This window comes from Oncorhynchus gorbuscha, linkage group LG02, assembly GCF_021184085.1.
Source record: "Oncorhynchus gorbuscha isolate QuinsamMale2020 ecotype Even-year linkage group LG02, OgorEven_v1.0, whole genome shotgun sequence".
Classification (NCBI taxonomy): domain Eukaryota; kingdom Metazoa; phylum Chordata; class Actinopteri; order Salmoniformes; family Salmonidae; genus Oncorhynchus; species Oncorhynchus gorbuscha.
The window spans coordinates 21,146,959-21,162,480 of NC_060174.1; the positions used below are offsets into that span (position 1 = coordinate 21,146,959).

Below are 15,522 nucleotides of genomic sequence, written 5' to 3' on the forward strand. Positions count from 1 at the left end.
CCAAGAATGAACCAGACTTGTGGAGGTCTAGAATTTTTGGCTGATTTCTTTTGATTTTCCCAAGTAAAGAGGCACTGAGTTTGAAGGTAAGCCTTGAAATACATCCACAGGTACACCTCCAATTGACTCAAATGATGTCAATTAGCCTGTCAGAAGCTTCTAAAGTCATGACATAATTTTCTGGAATTTTCCAAGCTGTTTAAAGGCACAGTCAACATAATGTATGTAAACTTCTGACCCACTGGAATTGTGATACAGTGAATTATATGTGAGAAAATCTGTCTGTAAACAATTGCTGGAAAAATTCCTTGTGTCATGCACAAAGTAGATGTCCTAAATGACTTGCCAAAACTATAGGTTGTTAACAAGAAATGTGTGGAGTGGTTGAAAGAAAAACCAGTTTTAATGACTCCAACCTAAGTGTATGTAAACTTCCGACTTCAACTGTATATTCATGAAAAGATCCAAACAGGTGATAGTAACATGGCCAGCCCTATAAATCTGTGCTGTTGCATATCTCTCTTGTCCAGAGGTCGACTCATGCATTTTAAAGCTGTGGTAGATGGGTGAGAACAGTGCCTACACACTGGTCTTGCTCCACACACTAGGTTCTACTGTCAAGGTACAGTTGACATCTGTAGACGTCTGAGACGAGACATCAGTCTGGTCGCCTGCATATCAGAAAGGGAATGCAACTGCTACAAAACATGAAGTAACATCAATTAACCAATCTATGCTCTTGCTGCATGTGATTACTAGCAAATGTTATGACTACACAAAAAAACACATAATATTTAAAAGCATTTCATTGGTCTATCGTCGTAGGAGAGCAATGTACTAGCTATTGAAGAGTGATCTTGACCTGCGCTACTCTAACATTGTCCTGGAAAGGTAAGACTTACTTTCCGTCAACCACAAAAAGTTTGAACTTCATGTTGGTGGAATATACATTTCCATAAAGTTATTTTTTCTCTCATCAGTGGCGTGTAGACCTACCTACCTAGATCAGCTCACTCTATGTGGTGCTAATAGAATGAGAGACCTCTATACTCTAGGGAGGAAACCCAGTTCAACATACTAACTAGTAACACCAGATTAATGGGAGCTCAACTAACCTCTCGTACAAAAACAAATTAACAGTATACATGCATGCAAAACTGTGCATGTTGGTAGCAGTCTCATCACGTACTGTGAGAGGAAACCGTGTCCAGTGTTTTATTGCACAATCTCCATCTTTATGAACAAAATTCCTGCTCACACCAAGGAGGAAAACAGATGGAGCTGAATTGAAGGGAGTCAACTGGCTTGCGTAGCAATGTCATAAGCATCTATAATCCCCCCAGTCTAATAGCCTTTGGCTGGTAAACAGGAATGAAAGCTTTAAGCTTCTTACTTCTACACTCAGTGGTTAGGGAACCAACCGCTGGATGGATCGCCGTAGATCATCGTCAACGATCCATGCTACACTTTTAGAGACGGCTGTGAAGGAAATTAGGGAGGAGAAAGTGGGAATTGTCCACTTAAACACTAGAGGGTTTGGTCTTAAAGCTTCCGCAGCCATCTCCACTGAGCATCTGTCCAATGAATCCTATGTAAGCGGAGACCCATCCAATCAACTGCCCTTTTCCAAACCTTCCGAAACACCATACTGCACGGCAATCACTGGACTCTAAAATACTGGTAAAATACTGAAACCACCATCAGAGGCTCAGATGACAAAATAAAAAAAGAAGTGATGATGACACACATAGGTAAAAAGGATTTAAATAGAAAAAGAGCTTGGGCTCTGGTTGGAGACGTGCTTTTTCATTGAGAACCTCCAGCACCCAAAGAACACCAACTTCAAATCTTCCCACCTTTGACCTCATACTATAGTCTCGTCTGCTGTTTTTTTCAGCAGCTTGGTGGAGAGCAAGGAATTCTGGTTAGAATGCCGCCCCTTTGCGTCGGGAAGGAGGAGGCGTACTTTCTGATGGGTTCGTCTCCACTCAGAGTAGAGCTGACAGTGGTAGCGGAATGATACCTGCAGGAGAGAAGGGTAGAGAAGAGGATAGACTAGAGAATATTGGTGTTCATCCAAGCTATAAACAAAGTTAAGGTTAGGATTTGGGGAGGGCAGCTGATCCTAGATCTGTGCCTACTCACCAGAGTCCAGAGGACATAGATTGTGAAAAGGGCGATGGTGAGGGCGATGAGGCCCAAGGCCTCCAGTCTGCTGTTGAAGTGCAGGTGATCTTGGGCTCCCCTCAGACACAGCCAGCCAGAGATGGCTGCCAGGGGCGTGATTAATAGGAAGCACACCATGTCACAGAACAATGTGCGCTTCTCGTTACGAGGGCCCGGGTCCCGCAGCCACTGTGGAAAGAGAAGCGAGGACAGAGAAGAAAGAGAAATGTGTACTGAGCCTACATGAGCACTGAGTATGCACATGCACTATAGCCAAAACAGGGGACACTGGAGGACTCTGCTTTTCTTCTTCTTCAGGATTTGGTTTATTGAGATACCCATTAGTAGATCAAGGGTTAAACTTCCTGGGTTTCTTCATCATTCATTACATAAACACATGATGGCACATAACAAAAAAAAAACAAAGAATCCCTAACCCTCCCAAACTACATTTCTGTTGACATATTCAGGATGTAATATGCATGAGTAATACACAACTAAGTCAACAGATCTACATGTTGGTGACCCATGAGCAAGGCCAGAAATTCTATTTCAACACATAAGTATTGCAGCTACCTACAAACACAATTTTGTGAATCATGCTCATGTGTTTTGACATAACATAAGCACAACCACACACACAGAGGCAGGCAGAGGAGAACAGACAAGCTAAAGGCATTGACCTTTGTTACCTCTGTGAGGGGCTTGGGCCTGCGCTCAATGGTGAACTCTGTGTGGCACAGCTCACAGTAGCTGGTGTTGGAGGAGGAGAGCCACTTCTCCAGGCAGCTCTTATGCACCGTGCCCAGAGTCCCTGTGCAGTTGCAGGGGGACAGAAGCCCCTCGCCGTTGGCCCCCTCGTGGCAGATCCGGCAAATTGGTCCATCGCTGGAGGAAACAGGAAGAGAGAGGTCCTGAACAGGGTACTCTGACTGGGTTTACTTACTACAGCTTGCCGGGTGCCACTTGGGCTAACATGTCACAGTCTTACCAGCTAAGCTAATTCTCATACATACCGAGGACAACTGAGAGAGCGAGACATTATCTTTCTGGTAACACCCACACTCTGACACATACTCGCATACACTTTCACGGGTTCCAGATATAACTAGGATTACTACTATAAAAGCCTGTTGGAAAGCCCTGAATATTTCATAAATGCTTCATTCTGAAAGTAAGAATGTGTTCAGGAGTTTTCAGTCATAGTACCTCTGTGTGCTCAAAGGTTTGATGACGGTGGAGAGCAGCCGCCCATCTTTGGCTGTGACCTGGGTAACATACTGCGCTCTGCAGTTATCCGACTCCTCCACACTTTTGGACAGGCCAGTGTTTCCAGTGCAGTCGCATAGGGAGCCTGGGAGGTGGCAACAATCCCCCGTCGTCATGGTTACACCGTCCAGGGGTCAAAAGTCAGGGGTCAAAGGGATTATGGGGGAGCAGACTCAGCTCCCTCAGGTCAGAGCAGTCAGGCCCAACGACTGAAGAGCGATAAGATGGAGTTAGGACCTCATTCACCATACAATACACTACAGGTTACTTTACAGAACTTATTATGAGACTAACAGTGAGAGTTATAATATATACACTACCGGTCCAAAGTTTCAGAACACCTACTCATTCAAGGGTTTTTCTTTATTTTGACAATTTTATACATTGTAGAATAATAGTGAAGACATCACCACTATGAAATAACACGTATGGAATCATGTAGTAACCAAAAGAAGTGTTAAACAAATCAAAATATGTTTTATATTTGAGATTCTTCAAATAGGCACCCTTTGCCTTGATGACTGCTTTGCACACGCATGCAATTCTCTCAACCAGCTTCACCTGGAATGCTTTTCCAACAGTCTTGAAAGAGTTCCCACATATACTGAACACCCGTTGCCTGCTTTTCCTATAACTCTGCGGTCCGACTCATCCCAAACCATCACAATTTGGTTGAGGTCGGGAGATTGTGGAGGCCAGGTCATCTGATGCAGCACTCGATCACTCTCCTTCTTGGTAAAATATACCTTACACAGCCTGGAGGTGTGTTGAATCATTGTCCTGTTGAAAAACAAATGATAGTCCCACTAAGCCCAAACCAGATGGGGCGGAAGGTAGCCTAGTGGTTAGAGTGTTGGACTAGTAACCAAAAGGTTGCAAGATTGAATCCCTGAGCTGACAAGGTAAAAAAAAAAAATCAGTCGTTCTGCCCCTGAACAAGGTAGTTAACCCACTGTTCCTAGGCCGTCATTGAAAATAAGAGTTTGTTCTTAATATTCTTAACTGACTTGCCTCGTTAAATAAAGGTGAAAAAAAAGTTTAAATGCTGTGGTAGCCATGCTAGTTAAGTGTGCTTTGAATTGTAAATAAATCACAGACAGTGTCACCAGTAAAGCACCCCTGCCACGATTGAATGGACCAAGGTGAGCGTACATTTTTCTTCATTTGCAAATGTCGCCAACAAAACAATAATACAATGAAAATGAACTACCCACAACTACCAAAAGGAAAAAAGGCTGCCTAAGTGTGATTCCCAATCAGAGACAATGATAGACATCTGTCCCTGATTGAGAACCATACCCCGCCAAAACATAGAAACAAACAACATAGAATGCCCACCCCAAATCACACCCTGACCTAACCAAATATAGAAATAAAACGTCTCTCTAAGGTCAGGGCGTGACACCCCAAACACCATAACATGCTTTCCTCCTTCATGCTTTAAGGTGGGAAATACACATGTGGAGATCGTCCGTTCATCCACACAGCGTCACACAAAGACATGGCGGTTGCAACCACAAATCTCCAAATTTGGACTCCAGACCAAAGAACAAATGTCCATCGCTCGTGTTTCTTGGCCCAAGCAAGTCTCTTCTTCTTATTGGTGTTATTTAGTAGTGGTTTCTTTGCAGCAATTCTACCATGAAGGCCTGATTCACACAGTCTCCTCTGAACAGTTGATGTTGCATTGTGTCTGTTACTTGAACTCTGTGAATTTCTGAGGCTGGTAACTCTAATGAACTTATCCTTTGCAGCATAGGTAAGTCTGAGTCATCCTTTCCTGTGGTGGTCCTCATGAGAACCAGTCTCAACATAGAGCTTGATGGTTTTTGCAACTGCACTAGAATAAACTTTCAAAGCTTTTCAAATTTTCCGTATTGACTGACCTTCATGTCGTAAGTAGTTTCTCTTTGCTTACTTGAGCTGTTCTTGTCATAATACATACTTGTTATTTTGCCAAATAGGGCAATCTTGTGTATACCATGCCAACCTTGTCACAACACAAGAAATTCCACAAATTAACTTTTAACAAGGCACACCTAATATTTGAAATGCATTCCAGGTGACTACCTCATGAAGCTGGTTGAGAGAGTGCGCAAAGCTGTCATCAAGGCAAAGGGTGGCTACTTTGAAGAACCTCAAATATAAAATATATTTTGATATGTTTAAAACTTTTTGGGTTCCCAAATGATTCCATGTGTTATTTCATAGTGGTGATGTCTTCACTATTATTCTACAATGTAGAAAATAGTCCAAATAAAGAAAAAGCCTTGAATGAGTAGGTGTTCTAAAACTTTTGAACGGTAGTGTATAATAATACTTTGATTTGACCAACATTAGAACACTGAGCTGTATGAGGCCTAAATGATGGCAACATGAAATAGAATCTAAACATTTTTCAAAACAGTGATAAGTTTTTTTTTATATAGGGGGGAAAATAATGATCTTCTTGTCTGAAAATTCAGTTGAGCCAATTTGCCAAAACACAACACAGCTACTTCTAAAGGGCAACCTCTGTATGAGCAACAGTGCATTCAGAAAGTATTCAGACCTCTTCCACTTTTTTCACATTTTGTTACGTTACAGACTTATTCTAAAATGGATTAAATAAAACAAATTTACTCATCAATCTACACACAATAACCCATAATGACAAAGCAAAAATGTTTGCAAATGGATAAAAAAAAAAAAACTGAAATACTTTATTTACATAAGTATTAAGAACCTTTGCTATGAGACTCGAAATTGAGCTCAGGTGCATCCTGTTTCCATTGATCATCCTTGAGCTGTTTCTACAACTTGATTGGAGTCCACCTGTGGTAAATTCAATTGATTGGACATGATTTGGGAAGGCACACACCTGTCAATATAAGTTTCCACAGTTGAGAGTGCACGTCAGAGCAAAAACCAAGCCATAAGGTCAAAGGAATTGTCAAATCTGGGGAAGAGTACCAAAATAAATGTCTGCAGTGTCCAAGGTCCCCAAGAACACAGTGGCCTCCATCATTCTTTAACGGAAGAAGTTTGGAACCACCAAGACTCTTCCTAGAGCTGGCTGCCTAGCCAGAATGAGCAATTGGGGGAGAAGGGCCTTGGTCAGGGAGGTGACCAAGAACCCAATGGTCACTCTGAAAGAGCTCCAGAGTTCCTCTGTGGAGATGGGAGAACCTTCCAGAAGGACAACCATCTCTGCAGCCCTCCACCAATCAGTCCTTTATGGTAGAGTGGCCAGACAGAAGCCAATCCTCAGTAAAAGGCAAATAACAGCCCGCTTGGAGTTTGCCAAAAGGCACCTAAAGGACTCTCAGACCATGAGAAAACGGACAAGCCTCTGAATGTCCTTGAGTGGCCAAGCCAGAGCCTGGATGAGAATCCAATCGAACATCTCCCTAGAGACCTAAAAATAGCAGTGAAGCGACACTCCCCATCCAACCAGACAGAGCTCAAGAGCATCTGCAGAGAAGAATGGGAGAAACTCCCCAAATACAGGTGTGCCAAGCTTGTAATGTCATAACCAAGAAGACGCTGGGCTGTAATCGCTGCCAAAAGTGCTTCATTAATACTAGGTTTTGAATACTTACGTACATGTGATCAGTTATTTAATACATTAGCAAACATTTATAACCCTGTTTTTTCTTTGTCATTATGGAGTATTGTGTGTAGAGTATTTTCTCAATTTTAGAGTAAGGCTGTAATGTGGAAAAAGTCAAGGGGTCTGAATACTTTACAAATGCACTGTAGCTATCCTCACCCAAATAGGCTCGCTGTCTGTATGGGATGAGTCTTCACTACTAAGAAATGCACTGTAGCTATCCTCACCCAAATAGGCTCGCTGTCTGTATGGGATGAGTCTTCACTACTAAGAAATGCACTGTAGCTATCCTCACCCAAATAGGCTCGCTGTCTGTATGGGATGAGTCTTCACTACTAAGAAATGCACTGTAGCTATCCTCACCCAAATAGGCTCGCTGTCTGTATGGGATGAGTCTTCACTACTAAGAAATGCACTGTAGCTATCCTCACCCAAATAGGCTCGCTGTCTGTATGGGATGAGTCTTCACTACTAAGAAATGCACTGTAGCTATCCTCACCCAAATAGGCTCGCTGTCTGTATGGGATGAGTCTTCACTACTAAGAAATGCACTGTAGCTATCCTCACCCAAATAGGCTCGCTGTCTGTATGGGATGAGTCTTCACTACTAAGAAATGCACTGTAGCTATCCTCACCCAAATAGGCTCGCTGTCTGTATGGGATGAGTCTTCACTACTAAGAAATGCACTGTAGCTATCCTCACCCAAATAGGCTCGCTGTCTGTATGGGATGAGTCTTCACTACTAAGAAATGCACTGTAGCTATCCTCACCCAAATAGGCTCGCTGTCTGTATGGGATGAGTCTTCACTACTAAGAAATGCACTGTAGCTATCCTCACCCAAATAGGCTCGCTGTCTGTATGGGATGAGTCTTCACTACTAAGAAATGCACTGTAGCTATCCTCACCCAAATAGGCTCGCTGTCTGTATGGGATGAGTCTTCACTACTAAGAAATGCACTGTAGCTATCCTCACCCAAATAGGCTCGCTGTCTGTATGGGATGAGTCTTCACTACTAAGAAATGCACTGTAGCTATCCTCACCCAAATAGGCTCGCTGTCTGTATGGGATGAGTCTTCACTACTAAGAAATGCACTGTAGCTATCCTCACCCAAATAGGCTCGCTGTCTGTATGGGATGAGTCTTCACTACTAAGAAATGCACTGTAGCTATCCTCACCCAAATAGGCTCGCTGTCTGTATGGGATGAGTCTTCACTACTAAGAAATGCACTGTAGCTATCCTCACCCAAATAGGCTCGCTGTCTGTATGGGATGAGTCTTCACTACTAAGAAATGCACTGTAGCTATCCTCACCCAAATAGGCTCGCTGTCTGTATGGGATGAGTCTTCACTAAGAAATGCACTGTAGCTATCCTCACCCAAATAGGCTCGCTGTCTGTATGGGATGAGTCTTCACTACTAAGAAATGCACTGACATGACCAAATTAGAGTTGGAGTATTCAAGTCTAACAAATAGCAATCATTTTTTTTGTAAATATCAGGAATAATAATCCTGATTTGATAAATCAATTAGTGTTTACTACAAGCAAACCGAGCTAGGTACATAATGCTTGGTGTCGAATCCCGACAACACCGAAATACAGACACAAACCCCCGCTGGACACATCTGGATCATTTGGTCAACCAGCTGTTTAACTTGCTACAGTAGCTTGCTAGCGCAATATAGACCACACTAGATACCATACTGCTTGCTACATGGAAAATGACGATTATGATTGCATGTGTTCACTTCAGTGTCGTTGATTTAAGCTTATGCCTTATAACGTTACTATGAAAATTGTCTAACGTTATTCGGCTAGCTTTATCATGTTAGCTAGCCAGTTAGCTATTTATGTTAGCCAGCCGATCGAGACGATATAAAAAAATGTATTACTCACATCATTCCTCCTTTTTTCATTTTAACATGTAATATGTGGCGTTGTCAATATATAAAATACTCATTGATAATTCCTTTCGGCCAGCTAAGTATCTTTGCCAGTTATCGTCTTGCTGACAAACGACAACAATAGCATTTTCTTTGGTAGCCTCCTCACGGTCGTCACACAGCCACAAAGTCATAAACCCCGCCTATTCTACAATTTATTTTCTTAAAATCAGATTTTAAACCTAACCTTAACCACTGCTAAATGTATGCCTAATCCTAACCTTAAATTAAGCATATTTTAGTTCTGGATTTTGAAAATATAGCCAATTTGGACTTTAAGGCTGTGGTAACTAGTGGAAACCCTCCACCGACGGCGTTTCCGCTCAACAATACAGGGTGCGTTTGTAAATAAACTTTGGAGTGCCAGAGAGCGCTCTGGGCGTTCAGTGTTGTCAGATTGTCGGTTCGGAAATTCAGAGCTCGCACTGGACACTCAGGCCTGAGGAGTAGGGTTGATCCGAGCGTCCTGACCTCAACGGCAATCAAGCTAACTGGCTAACGTTGGCTAGCTTGCAAGCTACTTCCAGACACATGAAAGAACACCTCTCTGACAATTCCCCATAAAGAATGTATTTATTTATCTTGCTCCTTTGCACCCCAGTATCTCTACTTGCACATTCATCTTCTGCACATCTACAATTCCAGTGTTTCCATTGCTATATTGTAATTACTTCTCCACCATGGCCTTACTTATTTATAACTCCGTTATCTTACCTCGTTTGCACTCACTACATAGACATTGTTTTCTTTTGTTCCGCTGTAATTATTGACTGTTTTGTTTATTCCATGTGTAACTCTGTATGGGTCGAATTGCTATGCTTTATCTTGGCCAGGTCGCAGTTGCAAATTAGAACTTGTTCTCAACTAGCCTACCTGGTTAAATAAAGGTAAAATAAAACGTTTTTACTCCCCCTAGCAGAGCTGGTTAGGGTGTTTTCATGTGATCTAGAGCGTTAGTGACTGTAACTGTGCTACTGGCAACAATTTAATTACGCTTTTTGCCTTCGTTTACTGACACCGGCCATATTCTGCCTCGTTAAAGGTTAAATAAAACAATTATTCAACTGGTGTTGAACGTTCGTAAATTCATCAGTTATTCAGCGCTCTGGCACGCAGACGAACGCTCTGAAATCGGCTGATAGCCAGAGCGAATTTACGAACGCACCCTGAGTTACCTTCCTCGCCAATTTGGCTTGTTTTCTGCTCCCGATTGATAGGCTACAAAATGTAACATATATAAAAATCTCACCCATTTGTATGTGAAATAAAACAGATTGATGTACAGTTTTTGTTCCATATGGAAGAGACCTTTATTTAGTCAAATATACATTAACACCAGACGCAAGCACATATTTTGTATGACAATGTAGACCAACCCACGTTGAATTCACCACGAACAAAAAGCGACGTTTTTACATAGTGGATTTAATGAAACTAACACCTTTAAAAGACCTGCTGGAATTCAGTATGTCTTGTATGAGAGTAGTTGAATGTGGGGTATCGTTCATGTGCATAAATCCTGGGGAAAAAACTATTTGGAATGATTAACTGAAATTAATATAAAGCTAATCATGCATATCGTACAAAAAAATACAATTTCAGACATTTTTACAAAGTTGCACAATATCTAATAAACACTTCTGGTGACCATATACAGTATAAGTAAAGTATTCAACGTTGCACAAGTCTACCATTACATTTCAGTGCACTTTTTTTTGGCATCCGTGCATTCAATTCTTCAAAATCTGTAAATAAGTCTCAAATTGCTCTATAAAGTTGGATTTGAGATATTGGTTCCTCCTACTGGTAGGAGATATGTAAACATGCATTTCTGTATCAAGCTTTCAATGGTATGCTATACATACACCATTAGAAATTATGCAGGACATTTTCAGCACTTAATTACAAGACTTGAGTTATTTTTGTTCAAAGAAAATGTCTGCCAACATGACATGAATTTGGTTTATTTCCATTTCAGTGTTCCTTGATGAAAAGGCAGATGAACCGATTTGTTTGATTTAGAAGTTAGATGTGACAAAATTACATACGTAACCACACTCCAAAAAGGCAATTCTACTAGAAAGGGGAGATAAGGCATTATAGCCAATCATACAAAGGCAACCTTTTCATAAATTCCACTGTCAACTCAATTTGACAGCTTCATGGTTTGACTAGAGAAAAGCAATGAGAGCATCCTCCACCCTAGATATTGCAGTGTTTTATTAGAACCCCCCCACCCAAACAAACCAAGCTAAGTGTTGGGATTTAAAGATGTTAGTCATTCAGAATCAGTTTACATGGCGAGTTGCATTGAAGTGATCGGCAGGACAACCTTCATATTCACGTTTGCTTTCAATTGTAGTCTGACTACTGGATCAGGTCATAGTATAATCTAATGACAGAGAGAAAACAGTGGCTTGCAGCTAACAGTGAAACAAAGCACATGAAACCATTGGTAAATCCAATCTTCACAAATGTGCCTCTCTGCAAGTTTATCTTTTAGATTACATCGTTTCAGATTTAAATTGATTTCAGCCACACATTGGTGTATCTGTGAATCACAGGCTTAACAAAAAATAAAAATGCACAATTTTCTGAAATGCATCAGATCAGCCAAACTTTGTCACTACCCACATCCCTGTTATTGCTCCTTTCATGCCACACTCAAGACAGGGACTCTAAGGACAGCAACCAGAAGCTTGTTTTATCTAAAAGGGATACAGCTTGTCAAAATTTACTTTTTGTAAACAGGTTAAGGTTTTAAGAAAGGGGTTAGACAAAATGCTAAATATTTCAACCTTTGATGTCAATTGACACAAGCTGCAGCTTATCTTGATATGACCCAGAAGCTCAGGACAATCTGATCCCTCACCAGTCCTTCTACAGGATTGAGTCACATGATCAGAGCCTGAATACAACCCCCTCCCAAAAAAATAAAAAAATTATTATATCACTTCGTAAAAGACAAGTTGAGGTTAGAGGATAGCATACAGACAAACATGAGAAAAGTGAAAATGGAATGTTATCTAGAAAGTCAAGGTTTCTAGGAGACTTCTAAAACACATGGAGGAAGACACAGCAACAGCACAACACCCAGGAGAAAAGCAGATGAAGAGTGAGGAGTGGATGTGGGACAGTGGTATTGAGGGTCACAGGCTTTGACAGCACGGTAGTTTGTTTTTTTGCCCATCAGTGGTGGGGGGGACACTGATGTCCACTACATTGTTGCCTGGAGACTCGTCATGTGCTGATCTGTCAGCTATCTGCTTTTGTGATACGATTCGGTGGATTTCTGTGCAAAGAAAAAAAAAAGGAAGTTTCCATTACTCATTAAATATTTACCTAATACAGCACCTACTGCATTCATGCGTTAGAAGTCACACAATTTGACTTAAAACAAACTAATGTAAATAGTCTTGAATAGTGGCTCCTGTCGTTTACCTGTGAGGATGTTCTTGAATGCCTCTTCCACATTAGTGGAATCCAAAGCTGATGTTTCAATAAATGATAGCGTATTCTTCTCTGAGGGAGAAATGAAAATATTGAGTTGAGACAAACATGGGTGGCTTTTTAACCATCTCTGTCCCCAGAGTGAGCCCTCTCCTCCAGTGGTATTGTTGCAGTTTACCTGCAAAAGCACAAGCCTCATCTGTGGGCACTGCCCTGAGGTGGCGCAGGTCACTCTTGTTGCCCACCAGCATGATAACAATGTTGTTATCAGCATGATCCCGGAGCTCCTTCAGCCAGCGCTCCACATTTTCATAGGTGAGATGCTTGGCGATGTCATACACTAGGAGAGCCCCCACTGCCCCCCGGTAGTACCTGATTGGGACAGAGCAAGCAGGTCAAAGGTTGTGCGATTCACAGAAGTATTTGTTCAGGATGGTTTCAACACTATCCAAATGCGTTGGTTCCGTAAAGGGCAGGTCGCAGGAAGATGAGCACCCTCCTCCACTCACGCTGAAGTGATGGCTCTGTAACGCTCCTGTCCAGCTGTATCCCAGATCTGGGCCTTTATTGTCTTGCCATCCACCTGGATGCTGCGGGTGGCAAACTCCACACCGATGGTGCTTTTGCTCTCCAGGTTGAACTCATTCCGTGTGAAACGGGACAGCAGGTTACTCTTCCCCACACCAGAGTCTCCGATCAGCACCACTGGTAACAAAATACAAAAAACATAAGCACTGCCGTCTCACAGTGGAAAAGATCAGGGTTCAGCAGTGACTAGTACAGGATACATTTGTTTAGGTTCAACAATGTCTAAATGAAGCCCAAAACTACTGAGCATGTTTCTCCTGGTAGCTTGTCTGATGATTGGTGCTGATACTTAGGCAAAGTTATTTGTATCTTAGACAGAGATAAGTCGTCAGTCATAATTGTTATTCATGCCAGACAAGTGGTGACCAAGCCAACATTGCACAAGAAACGGTCTGCAATCTTTGGTCAGCTGTTGGTAATGGATAGCCTAGTTAACACAGTGCCAGCAGTGGCTTTGGCTAACACCATCCCAGCTGATTGTCAGACATTAGCTAACAGGTTAGCCATTTGTTATCAACTCCATGATATTAAAACTAACAATCTACAAAACGTTGAAAAGTAGTTAGTTTAGTGACTTTTTCTTCACATTGTCGGAGTGTAACTAGCTAGTAAACTAAAGGGTGATGAGACGTTTAGCAGGCTACCGATTATGCCGCAGATAACCGCCTATTTGATAGCCAACTATGTAACCTGTTAGCTATCAGCTAGCTAGTTTGGCTAACGTGAACGTTAGCTAGCTGGGGAGACTTCCTCTCCTTTCAACTTCAACTAACGTTACTGCGAAAACATGTACATGTAAACTTTGACTACAACAACACATGTGGGGCGCGTCTTACCTTTGAAAAGATAGTCGTATTCGTCGTCTCGGGTTCCCATTTTGAAGATTTCCCACTTTATGAAAGTACTTTACTACAAAAGAGAGCCTCCTAAATCCGTCTCAACCACTGCTCCGACCAGCAGTAAAACAGCCTCCAAAGGGAATATGCACATGAGCTGAAGGACAACTGCTTTGACCAATTAGAGGTGTATCTCTGTTAATTGATAGATACATTGACAAGTAATATCCTTCTCCATTTAATATTGACCAATGGCCATAGGTAGGGCCGTGATCAGAGGAAAACTGATAGCTTCCCATCATAGGTATTTATGAAATCTACATTCTATAAAATGTGGATTGAGCAATAATCAATTCCACCTTGTGAGTATTTCTGTCCATACATGCATTTGATGGTTTATGAAGGAGAGCTTATTATTGAAAATACAAACTAACAAAAATGGACTAGAATCAATTATTTATTTGCCATGAAATCATTCTGATTATTTTAACAATTCTGATATTGTCAGGTACTGGGATTTCCCTCAGTTGTACAGTAATTCAGTGATCCCAAATATTTTAGCTGCTGTTGCTATGACGTCCGAAGTAAACCCTTGATACTCCTCTGGAATTCAACTAAGAGAAAAAAAATTCATAACTTACAATTTAGTGAAGAGTTAATAAGTTCATAGCTAGTCTAACATTATTAATCAAATAATTTGGTCGGACAAAAAAACAGAACAAGAAAGGGGAAACACTGGCCTACTTCTGTCATAATGAAGGCTCTAAGCTTTGATTGTGTCAAAGGCAGAATGCAAAACAACAACAGGATATGATGCCATACAATTAGTAAAATATTCCGATTTTTAACTCAATGGTCTCTTTTATAATTTGGTGAAATGTTGTCCAATTAAAAAGTTCCATTGTTTTTCAAGGCCTTTCTACAAAGATGGTCAATGGACATCTACATACTATTTTTCTTTGTGATAGCTTTACATGATTAGTTTCTACCTGACTGGAGGTTCTTCAGTCTTTTTTGGACTGTTAGTAAATGCTGCATGCCTTCAGAATCTTTCAACCCACAATGGGCGCTATGCCCAATCTTTTTCTCCCGGCCTACATATTGCCTGCGAATAAAAGAACACAAAACAATACATACAGGACTGTAATGGGTCAAAAATGTAAAAGAATAAAACCCCAGAACCTTCCATCCACTCTCCCAGGAGACTTAGGGGAGCGTGAAAATAAAAGATCTGGGCTAAATGATGAAATCTTTGCCAAGATGCTGATTAGATTACCCATTGGGATATGGAGAAGCAGGTCTCATAGAGAGGTTCTTCTGAGGCATCGTCACAGCAGAAGGGGAATGACGGGAGGGTGATGCTCCACTTCTCCATGCTACTGCACTATATTGTCTCCCTCTCATCCCCTTCTTCTTCCAGCAGCCGGTGACTCTGCAGAGAATCTAAACTGTCCGCCTGCAGAAAAGAGGAACATAAAGCCAACAACTCAGTCATATTGTAATAATGATGCATAAATGATCTGTTGCTTGTGTTTTGTGAAACCTCAGGTGTGCATCTTCATGAGAACGGTCTACTGCAACTAAGTCTACTGCAACTTGCTCTTGTCTAACACCTACATCCAGTCTTGCCTCCTCTGGTCATCTCTCCCAGCCTCCTTCTCCAGGACGAAGTGCA

The 15,522-nt window shown here is 41.6% G+C and overlaps 2 protein-coding genes across 2 annotated transcripts; both read right to left on the minus strand.

Moving 5' to 3' along the window:
- Positions 1 to 329: 329 nt before the first annotated feature.
- On the minus strand, positions 330 to 9,259 carry LOC123991735 (E3 ubiquitin-protein ligase MARCHF2-like). The gene is made up of 5 exons (XM_046293377.1): positions 8,927 to 9,259; positions 3,376 to 3,644; positions 2,859 to 3,054; positions 2,146 to 2,355; positions 330 to 2,023 (listed from the first exon to the last, which is right to left on the minus strand). The coding sequence occupies exons 2-5, from the start codon at positions 3,549 to 3,551 to the stop codon at positions 1,865 to 1,867; spliced, it is 741 nt and encodes a 246-aa protein (XP_046149333.1). The 5' UTR covers positions 3,552 to 3,644; positions 8,927 to 9,259; the 3' UTR covers positions 330 to 1,864.
- A 999-nt stretch (positions 9,260 to 10,258) lies between these two features.
- Positions 10,259 to 14,011, minus strand: LOC123999044 (ras-related protein Rab-11B-like). The gene is made up of 5 exons (XM_046304383.1): positions 13,848 to 14,011; positions 12,933 to 13,128; positions 12,602 to 12,795; positions 12,415 to 12,495; positions 10,259 to 12,265 (listed from the first exon to the last, which is right to left on the minus strand). The coding sequence occupies exons 1-5, from the start codon at positions 13,885 to 13,887 to the stop codon at positions 12,123 to 12,125; spliced, it is 654 nt and encodes a 217-aa protein (XP_046160339.1). The 5' UTR covers positions 13,888 to 14,011; the 3' UTR covers positions 10,259 to 12,122.
- Positions 14,012 to 15,522: the final 1,511 nt, after the last annotated feature.